The sequence below is a fragment of the Varroa destructor genome, unplaced genomic scaffold (assembly GCF_002443255.2).
Source record: "Varroa destructor unplaced genomic scaffold, Vdes_3.0 BEIS01000003.1, whole genome shotgun sequence".
Taxonomy (NCBI): domain Eukaryota; kingdom Metazoa; phylum Arthropoda; class Arachnida; order Mesostigmata; family Varroidae; genus Varroa; species Varroa destructor.
Window position 1 is genome coordinate 33,844,078 of NW_019211456.1, and position 11,118 is coordinate 33,855,195.

General features: G+C 37.2%; 2 protein-coding genes across 2 annotated transcripts; both read right to left on the reverse strand.

The window, feature by feature from the left end:
• Positions 1–2,336: 2,336 nt before the first annotated feature.
• On the reverse strand, positions 2,337–4,742 carry Sec61beta (Sec61 translocon subunit beta). Its single transcript, XM_022798610.2, has 2 exons — positions 4,407–4,742; positions 2,337–3,539 (listed from the first exon to the last, which is right to left on the reverse strand). The coding sequence occupies exons 1-2, from the start codon at positions 4,516–4,518 to the stop codon at positions 3,376–3,378; spliced, it is 276 nt and encodes a 91-aa protein (XP_022654345.1). The 5' UTR covers positions 4,519–4,742; the 3' UTR covers positions 2,337–3,375.
• A 977-nt stretch (positions 4,743–5,719) lies between these two features.
• Positions 5,720–9,631, reverse strand: Ufd1 (ubiquitin fusion-degradation 1-like). Its single transcript, XM_022798609.2, has 6 exons — positions 9,337–9,631; positions 8,702–8,884; positions 7,515–7,814; positions 7,270–7,368; positions 6,922–7,121; positions 5,720–5,955 (listed from the first exon to the last, which is right to left on the reverse strand). The coding sequence occupies exons 1-6, from the start codon at positions 9,337–9,339 to the stop codon at positions 5,823–5,825; spliced, it is 918 nt and encodes a 305-aa protein (XP_022654344.1). The 5' UTR covers positions 9,340–9,631; the 3' UTR covers positions 5,720–5,822.
• Positions 9,632–11,118: the final 1,487 nt, after the last annotated feature.

Consider the following 11,118-nt stretch of genomic DNA (forward strand, 5'->3'; position numbering starts at 1 on the left):
GGGCAAAGTAATAACATGCATAATAAAAATCGCACATATATACAAGAACATCCAGTTATCTGAAAACAATTTATATGCTATCAGAAAAGCTCGCCTAATTAATATGAATTTCGTGTTTTCTTTGCAGAATGTGAGCATAAATCAGGATGCCAGTGGTACGACGGGAACTACTACAGTAATTACACGCTCAAATGAAGCTCGTTTCTTTGATCTGCAAAAAACGCGTTATTTGCTTGGTTTTTTTTTGTTACTGTTCTTACCCTTTTGGTTTTTCGCAGCGTACGGCTCTTTTCTAGGCTTTTAGTCAACACGATTCCAAGCAACTTATTTTCATTCGACGATGCGGCATTTTTTTACGACTTTCAGCTGTCAAAGACTTGGTTTTAACCGCTTTGATTATGTGGACTCGAGTCTGTTCCTAGTCGAGCCTATCATGTTGTGTCAACAAGCCTCACTATTTTCCATAAGACTTCAAATTGAAGGAAATTGCACAGTACCATACTTTGATCGTTGCAAGATACAACCATTGAACATTGGTGTTAATTTTAAGAAGTGATCAAAAAATGCGTCTACCGCGGTACCTGATTTAATATACAGCTTCAACTCAATTGAACCACGCTGAACTTGGCGAATATATTAACACCGAAAACCTATGGATACTTAAAATAACAAAAACGCCTTTTCCGGCAAAATCCAAGGGCATAACTCATTACACAGCTCGGATACTTTACGCAGACCGTACGCATGTGCTTGGTTATGATCCGGTTTCGAGACTCAACTTTCACCGGCAGCTAGCGAAGACATTCACGTTCATACAGAAATGATCCGATACAGTTTCTAGGATACAACAAAATGGACCTAAACTTCCAGCCTAATCAGATTACTCTTCTAAAGGGGCATCGACGGTACTCTGGTGCTTTCACTGGTCACGGTTTTCGGGACGCTGGATTTTCCGTTTTCCAAAGAGAGTGGAATTAGGGAATTTGTCTGGCCCAGGGCTTTTTGCCAATTTCCGCGAGCTTCTGGCCACGTCCTATACTTTAAATGATTGACGCAAGCAACAGAAAAACATTAAACGGTGGCACTTGCTTGGGACCTTCACTAGCAGCCTTAGCCTACTTAAATTTTGTGCTAGATCTTTTGGGGACATCTAACCTGTGCGGTTTATACCTCTGTGACACGGGCTATCCCTTATCTTACAGGACCAGACCGAATAGACGACTCAAGAAAATTTTTCGTGGCAATAAAAAAATATTCTATACAGCACAACTACCTTTCTCATGGCTTTCAGTTCGGCAATTTAAGAAATTTTCAGATAGTATATCCATAAAAACTGTTCCTTCAGCGAAATCTCCCTTAAAAATATCACAAATATTCGTAAGCGCTCTCCTTGTATAGAGCCATCATCCTATAGAAGTTTGTGCTTACAAAGTCTGGCTATATCGTTACCATTTATTACCATAAGTGAATATCATAAGTATGATTATGTCCACATACATACTTGTAGAATAAATCGACCTAAATAAAAATCAGGTAGAAGGAATCCAGTAGCAGCGTTTTATACATTACTCAAAATTAGCTACATTTGAGTCAGACAGATGGAACGTTTTCCTGTGACCAGTAACATTTTAACAGTTTCCCTACAATTAAATCTGTCAAATTCTTTTTAAAGAGCGAATTACAGATGTCAACTTACAATTATGCCCGTTTACGTCGTTTTTAGGCCAGACTTTTTGAGAAATTGAACCTGAAATATCCATTTATAATTTTAAACAACTGGCTTTGGTCTAGGGCAACTTTATGCAAACCATTTCGAACCAAAGGAACTCACCCTTTCATATCACGTCTTATAGAATCAAAAAACTAATTTCTAAAATAGTCTAACGTCAATCATTACTGTTCCATGGTTTCTGGAATCTCAGGTCACTGTAGTCACCAACATGCAAATACCGAGAAACGCGGGTCTTTGGACCACTGAGAATAAACAACAAATATTTATTACTCAAAAGAGAGCGAAATAGCAATGCGCAATCAATAAGTATATTTACAAGAAGACTATAGAATACATTCTTAGGAAATTAGCAAAGAGAAGAATTGGCTTCCTATAACTGTTGAATACGTAAAATGCATGCACATTTTGTACTTCCCCTTAGTACCATTACTACGATTTTGATTTTTATTATATTCGAGGAACGCTACAGAACATATAAAACTCCTTGAGCCGCACAGCTCGTTCCGTTCAGCGAAAATGTTTGATGTGAGATGAATTAAATTGATAGCCTAATAGTTTTTAACGTTGCCAAACAAATACGGCCGTAAAGTAATAACTCAATCTGTCTCGGTACAGTTTTTATTTTCCCAAAGCCCGATGACATTTCATACTGTTAAAGGTATTTGCACTTTCTTTAAACTGTACAATAACATCCATGTACAATATTCTTGTCATAGACCAACCGCATAATGTTTTTAAATAGCCTTTACTGCTTTTTCCACTCGTCATTTCATTTCTATTCTTTCTTTAAAATAATGTTTAATAAAAAAAATCCATGCATAACGTTCTAGCAACACAGCGTTCTCTCTGTACTACCATTTCCTTTCGCCCTTTCATCATATGAACTTATAAAATTTTATTCATAAACTTATTATTTGATTGTGATTTTATGTATCGTTATCAATTGAATTCTTCGGATTCTTCCTTCTGTTTTATTTCCTCTAAAAAATGGTTTTATTCCCTTTAGTCGAAAATTAGCAACAGTTTCATCTGCTAACAATTTTTTAACGAAACGACTTCGCATCCAGGCCAAAGGAATTTCGCAGCCCACCCAGCCTCTACTAGTAATCTTTCCATCAAATGATTATACATTCAGTTACCAACCAACGACAGACATAGTGATAGTTGAACAAATTCTCCACCTTTTCCAGCATGCTCCGCCACTGTAGATTTAATACTACAACCATAACGGCCGTTCCATGCAAAACGCAATACGACATATCCTATGTGACTGCAGTGTAAAAAGAGAAAAATCGTAATGTAATGCCTCAAGCTTTTGCGCGGAGAAAGCTGTCTAGATCACGAGGTATTTAGGACCTATGACTGTTTCTTTTAAGTCCGCTGCTAAACATTGTGGCCAATTAGACTTCCCGAAATTTTTGCTCTTCTAAACGTCACAATGTGACCAACCTTATGGATGAACAACCCCGTGATTCGACAGGGCCGTAGGGGAATAATGGGTATCTGGGAATAAATGGGCATTCAATCGAATTGGTTACAATTGGAATGCGTCTATAGTGCAGTCGTGCACGTGTTGGGCGGGTATGATATTCTTGCATGAAATGGTCCTTCGATGATAACCCGCCGCATTCACGTCCCGTTCTTTAGGCTCTGGTAAGCTTTCCATACATGTGAAGCACGAATACGGAGAAGATGAAGAGGACGCTCATCACGAGTACCGGAACCGGACCAACTTTGAAGCCAGGCGAGTCGTCCGTATAGAACTTCCACATACCCCCCGAGTTTGCCGGAGGTCGGGAGGGACGAGCTAAGAAAATCGAATAATACAAGTCAAATTGGTATTGTAGCTTAGTTTTAGAGTTACAGGAAACTTGCTTTTTCACCAAACTAAACTTGGGCTAAACACCAAACTTAGATTTTTGTTATAGAACATTTTCTTCTACTTGTCATACCTGTTGATGCTGATAATTTTGAATCATGCCCTGTCTGGTCAACGATAAGTAGGGCTACTAAGCCTACAACTCAGTCCTTTGGGCTTCGCGGGTTCTATAGTTTATTCATAACAAAAATATCGAGAATGTGAACATTTATCTAAGCTTATTAACAATTTTCATTTACTTTGACCAGATATTTCTAGTAATACAGAAGCTAGTAATTCTGATATATCCTAAGTGCTGTTATCTATGAATAGCAAGATTTCGACATTTTTGTGAACAAACCTGTATAACCCGAATACCGGGCTTTGTTCTTATAATAACAATGGTAATTTCTCGAATTGAATTGCGAACAATATACACTGACACCTAATCCATACGTTACACCAAAGGGTTCAGCCCGTTTCAATTCTAAACTTTATATCGTCTCAACATGTCAGCTGTGATGAACGCTAAATCATTGCGAACAAATTCGAACAACGTGTCAACGTAGACCAATCTTGTCAAGCGAGTTAGAAATCAATACCACAAGAAACTGGGGTACAAGCAACATTTCAGCTTTTACTTATCGGTATTTACCTACTCAATTGCAACTATTTTTATCGAAACCTGTGTAAGATATAAATTGCGCAACGTTTGTAATTCAAGATACGTTTCAAATGCGCTGTCCATCTCTATTTTTAGCAACCCAATGCTAAATGGCATATATGTTTTACACCAAATAAACTAGGTTTTATTACCTGCGGCTGAGCTCGGATTGACGGTTTTTCTTTGTCGCAAGGTTGATGAGGGTCCCGCACGGGGGCTCGAGCCCCCGGCACCCACAGTTGTTGATGAGGCTGGCGCTGGCATATCGCACTGGAGAAATCTGATTTACAAGCTAAGTAGAAGACGACTCTTGTAAGTCACTTTAGCAAAAATCCCAAAACGCACACAAACTAACCTGTTAAACAATACTAATAACACTTGGTCCACCACTGTCGTGTTTGTGAACTGTTGTCTCTGTGAAAATGTGTTCAGTATCGCTGCTGCAACCGCCGCCTGGTAGCCACGTCACTACACGAAGCGGCCACAACAACAATTCATTATCGAACATAGCTACAGCTCAACTTCGCGCGAGTTGGCGCTTCAATGGCGGGATAATTTGAACACAGAAAAGCGTTGTTTGAAATTTTTACCCTACCTTTAGTGTAAAATACCAAATTTAAATGTAAATGAAGAAAAATGTGGCAGAAAGGATGTATCGACATAACAAGAGCATATCATTAGTCAGACTTGCTACAGTAAGAATAGTTTCAATATTTCGAGTTTACCTCCGGTATTGCCGTTAAACATATGTAAACAAAAAAGAAATCAAAGGGTAAATATTTCTTCAAATCCCCATTAGATATTCCTGATAGAATCAAAGAAATCGACTCGACATCCATACATGACGTAATGGTATTGTAGTTTAATAGCAAGAAAATAGCTCCGTATTATACTCCGGCAGCCTAGGTTGGATTCAATTGAGCTCAGCGGTCACTTATTACATCAGTATATTACTACATAATACATTAATGACAGAATAATCTTGCAATAACCCTTATTGACACCTTTACAGACACTAATTTCTCCCTTAAATTAAGTAAAAGATATAACCGCAGTTCTTAAGTGCGATTTTTGTTGGGCCCGAAATATATACGTAATGTGTAACGGCGTATACATGTGGGTGACCAGTATGAATCGGGGCAATCCACGTATGGTCAGTCGAATGGCAATGTTAGAAAAGCAACATTTGCCCACACAAGAAGATTGCAGTTTATTTCCGTCTGGAATCGAAAATCATGCTCCGCGTTTTGACGCCCGTAGTACTCTAGAATATTCAGTATAAGACCAATCAATAAGCATATTCATGACAGTAGATAAGCTTGCCAGAAATGAAAAAATCTTTGATGCTAAAGCTAGGTAACATCGTCAACTCAATAAATATTCTTTCTGCATGTACGAACAGGACATGTAGCATTTACCACGCTCTGCTTAACTATTTTCTACGTAGGATAGAGAGGAACTTACATTAAGAGTACCAAATTTGTACACGTGTTTATTGAAATTCTCTGCATTAAATTGCCAACTTAGATATTTTTTAAAAATCAACCAAAGATAAACGATTTCGCCTTTTAAGGTGATTTTTTCTTCGCTTTTAAAGTCTGTCCTGTCCCTGGAAACGCTGCTTTCCTTTCGCCGTTTTCTTTATCGTTATCTTCTTTTTTGTCCTTCATACGAATAAAAGTTATCGTACCCGGTTTCCATCTGTAATGCAATTCAAATAAAAATAATTTATCCGAAAAGAGAATAATTTGGTGAAAATGGGTCTAGGTAGGGAGTGACCCATAACGAGGTCCGCATTTGTTCGCACTTTATAACGCCCAATGGATCAGAGCTGGCTTTGTTTTTATTTTCATGCTCAGCTGTTTCAGTCTATATGTGGAATACATCTTGGCAAGTGGCCTTCCGAAGTTATAAAAACCTCATCAGAATCATACCTTGGTTAAGCCTTGAGTTGATTAGATTTTGGGAGTCCACATAATCTAATTTAATAATCTCTTCAATAAATATATGTAGATCGGGCGGCATGTCTAAGATGAAAATTCCTTTTATGTCTTATTTTAGATCGGTATTTACACGAAAACAGATATTTAAACATAATTTTTGTACGCGCTAGCGTATGACATTTTTGACGGTCTTGTTTATTCAATACAAGTACCAGTCATTGCGATTACAGCATCAAAATCCAAATCACTAACTGATCATTTTCAAAATATTCCTTATTTATTCCGCAAATAATTTTTTCGATAGTATATATCGGTAATAGTATGAGTTTATTTATGAACCCATGGTAAGTATCGCCTAGATGTGCTACACACAAAAAATTCCAACGAAACTAAATTCCGCGCTCATAGCGCTCAGAAGTTCAAGAAACACAAGAGCTTAAAATGACCAGTTGATTCACAGGATACAAAAAAGTTCAAAAGCCTCAAAAAGACTTACCGTTGTGGCTCATTCGGACGACTCAATTAGTAATTTGTATTTCTTTTTATAAAGTGGCTTGATTTCTGTATTAAAAGCTTAGGTGCGTCAAAAATGGCTTGCTGAGCAACTTCAATAAGTTGAATTTTTTACATTTTATTGAGAATAGTCTACTCTGGCTTATAAAAATCTTCCACGGATTTCTTCGAGAGCCACATAAAAACTCATTAACGACTGCCATTAACTCACCTATAATCGGGAACACCACGTTGTTTACTTGAGCCTGACTTTGTTCGGGAATCACCATCGGAAAGTGTATCTATCTCTAGATTTTTTGTTTTTCCATCAATCCGGTTACCCGTTCCTGCGAAAGCTTTGAAGCCTTTAGGTTCCTCGATAACCACTTTGGGTAGAGCGAAGTCCATCTCTTCTTGAGAGGGCTTAGAGTCCTGTAATGGAAATAAGCCTCTCTGGCGTTAGTTTTATACATTAGATGTTCTTGCCAAAAATACTTTCTTTCTTTCTCTTTTACTCGCAAATATCTTATAAATTTCGCACCGACTTTGAGTGATCTTTTATGTTTTGATTGCTAATTACTTGAGGATCCTGATAATCGACAGGCGCTGCGAATTCAACGTTGAGATCACATTCGATAATGGAGATCGCGTTCCCAGGCCGAACTTGAAGCACACACACCTAGAAATTTATAGGAAATTTAAACATAGGAATATTTTTTTTCATTTAGTTTTTTCTGCGGATAGTACTTCTGCTAATGAGAGTAAGACGTGAATACAAAGATATCGTAATCAATTATATCTGTATGCTGAAAGCACCATACGAACCTCGTACTGCTTCTCATTGTACTCGATAACAATCGTATCGTTCGCTGAAAGACACGCGAAGTTTCGTAGAGAGTTTTCGAGAACCGCCTTTGGGTTGGAGATATCCAAAAAATCGACAGACTGCGGCTGGAACTTTGCGAACGTTCCGACAGGAAGCTGAGTATTTTCTACGTACAATAAGTCGCCCTCGTCCAAACAAAGATATTTCATCATCCAATAAGGAAGATAGCATTTACCTTCCTCCGCAGAAAACTCCAAAACGCCACAATGCGTTTCACGATTTAAGCGTCGATTGACAATCTACGAAATTTTGAAAGTAATTAGAAAAAGGAGATAAATTTAACTTTCGAAAAAGGCTAGAAAAACGCTGAAGTAAATATTGGTTGTTGTGATGTATTCTTGATATCTTTTGAATTTGGCTGCTTAATGGGAATAACATTTTTTAACTGGCTTTTGTGGTTGCAAGCATATTACAGTTTCATATCACTGGAGCATTATCACTATTAGACTTAGTTGCAATAATTGCAGCTAGCTTTTAAAGAAAACATCATAGGAATAAGGTACAGTAGAAACTTGTGGTACTCCAAATACGTTGCTAACTTCGTAAACACAGTCCTAAGGTACATGTAAATGGCCGCAAGATACTTCAGGTATTGCCACGGAGATTAAGGCAACTCGGTGAAAAGTGAACCTGTCTATTAATACTGTCCAGTAAAATTGTCCAGTGCGGCAATACAAGACGCAGATTATTTAGCGATTATCTATCCTCATCAGATAGGAAATTTAATATTTTCTCTTATCAGACGAGGCCACATATCAGGAGCTGAGGTTTATCACTGTTTAACTTTTTAGAAAACTTTCCTATTCATACGAGCTTATACATTATGTGAATTTCTTTATGGCAGCATAAACTTTGACTAACCTTTCAGAAAAGTTGCAATTTGCCGAGGAAAAAAATGTCCTGCCTCAGTAATGTCTACTTAGCTTCCTCGTGGTCCCTTTAATGTTTTCTGCAGCTATCTGCAGCATATTTCTTTCGTGTAATATACGCCGATTAATAAAAAAGGCGTTTTACAATCGCCTATACATCGGCTAAATGTTAACAAGGGCTGACGAATTTTTGCTTCTTTCAGATTAATAAATTGTTGAGTATATATTTTTTATGCAATGCAAATGGCGTTGCTCACCTTAAAGAGCATAGGATACGTAATATTTAGACGTGTGAGCAAATCGAGTGCCGATGGTGGCAAGAGAAATTTGTTCCCCCTTTCGACATCACGACGCTCGTTACCAGGGAGCATTGTCACCGAGAATGCCCGATATTCGGACGTGAACGTTCGGTGAACATCTGGATACATTTCAATGCCAAACTGAAACAAAAAAGGCATTAGCATATACATTAATAGTGGTGTAGTATTACATAGTGGATTTCAAAATGTAATATACGAAGCAGTAACGTGGATATGCTACGACTTTCATGTTTTAATTAATAGATAGATCGAATTGTTAGTAATCAAAAGTGCTCGGATACAAATATTTTCTTGCCTGTATAGTGCGGGAAATAAATCAAATTTATTCCTTATCAAATGATTATAATGGACCATTTTTATAGGCGTGCCAACACCATACCTACTACTTAAGTAAAATGTCCTAACAACTCTTTGCAGTATTTTTTAACAGCTCTGCAAATTGGCACGAAAGTGTTATGATAATAATTAGTTTACATAACGTACGCAAAATCACTACTAGCACCAATAGGGTTATTCAACTACAAAAAACGGAATTCATATTTTCTCATCTACTTATTTCCTATTTAGTTTACCATTTTGTAAGATGAGAGTCGCGGCGACGAATCGTTGGACCACAGGCAAAAATCCTCCGAGGATTCACATGAGAATCAGGATTTCGTCAAGTGAGTATTTCCAAGTGAATTTATGCTACGCAACCTTTTCTGTTTTATCCACGTTGTTAGAATCGAACCAGTTGCACTTATCCTTCAAAAAACCGACCAGCTGACAAAAAATCTGCTGTATCATAAACCCACTTAGACACAAGCATCAACAAACCCACTACAACTGTCTTTCATGTTCCCTTTGTGTTTTGGAAACCGCTCTATGTATATTTCAATCCTATGAGTAGATTTCAACACAGGACCATAGGTGAGAGCATGGATATCGACGTTTCAAATTGCTCGCTCGCTCGCTCGCCCGCCCGCTCTCGGTTAATTTTACTAAAATATACCCAGCGCTAATTCGACGAATTACTAAGAATATACCTATAAGATCGTTCGTATGTAAAAAGGTTGAATCGGAATTTGTTTAAACATTAACCAAACGACTGCCTTAGTAGCAAAAACGTACAATAAAACACAGGTACTTGTTTCTGTTACAAATGAAGCAGGTAGAATTTGGCACACATTAAGTTAAGATCCAAGCGTTGTTTTAAACTAAGCTTGAATAATAAGCCTAGGATCTTCTGAATGAAGTACATATAATATATATATATATATATATATATATATATATATATATATATATATATATGTACGCTTGTATGTATGTGGAACAGAGCAGCGTGCGTATGCGTAGTACAATTCCTTCCCATTAACTTTGTAACATGTAATGCTGAAAAATGACGGCCATTAGGTCTCGGCGCTCATGTTTATACAGCTAGATTCTTTTTGAGAAAGAAGGTCTGTTATTTTATTTTTTATTTTATTTATTTATTTTGAATTGCCGATTTCGGCAGTTAATGTCTATCTCGGGGAAATGTTATGGTAAGGCATTTCGTAAAATCTCACTTATGAGAAAGGATTCACATAATAACAGCGATAAAGCATATCTCATAATAAAGGAGAATTACCACTGATTTCTCTGATTTCTTTTAAATTTCACTGATAAAATGATCTCGGAATGGATATTTCAGCCAAAATCATAAAGCGCAATAAAAACACATTACTACCGAAGGCGATTCCGAAGGACTATTCACTTTTATTCCTGGAAAACATATTTATAAATGGTTTGTTCTACTCTTACTATTATCAAGATAAGCAGTCACGCTACCTATACATGTTATCACGCATGTTAACCTGCAGTAAATCAGGTTATGTACTCGAAATGACTATTACGAGTATACTTATTAAGAAAAAGACTTACCCAACGACGCATTGCCAAAATATGACAAAGTAGACTATAGATGGTATATTACAGCGCTGAAGCCGAACCGGATTTGGAAAGTACAACCAGTACTATCTTTTTACCAACCTATCGCTTATAGCAGTTGTCGGTTCCCGCTAACAGAAGTCTCAAATGTTTAGCAAATTTACCAATACGGAACCAACACAAAATGTTTGAAACAGAATATGTTAAAGCAACGATACTATTTTGTTGAACATAAACATATTGACCATTCGAACAAAAAATTATCCCGCACATAGAGATATTGTTATAGAAAATAGTCCTATAGGCTCAATGGCATCTCCTATTGTAGTTAGTATTGTCAGTTTTAAGAGCAAGGCACGTGTTCCGTCTGCAAAAATTTATACAAAGAACAACGATATTTCCCTGCAGGTGCCTCTCTCATATTAATCTTAGCAAATTGTCAT

Excerpts from the sequence above, each read along its gene's own strand:
- Sec61beta (XM_022798610.2), bottom strand. The coding sequence starts at position 4,518 with ATGCCAGCGCCAGCCTCATCAACAACTGTGGGTGCCGGGGGCTCGAGC. Across the intron at positions 3,540-4,406 it reads CAATCCGAGCTCAGCCGCAG|CTCGTCCCTCCCGACCTCCG; the intron begins GTAATAAAACCT and ends CGATTTTCTTAG.
- Ufd1 (XM_022798609.2), bottom strand. Across the intron at positions 7,815-8,701 it reads CGTATCCTATGCTCTTTAAG|ATTGTCAATCGACGCTTAAA; the intron begins GTGAGCAACGCC and ends AAAATTTCGTAG. Across the intron at positions 7,369-7,514 it reads ACAATGAGAAGCAGTACGAG|GTGTGTGTGCTTCAAGTTCG; the intron begins GTTCGTATGGTG and ends ATAAATTTCTAG.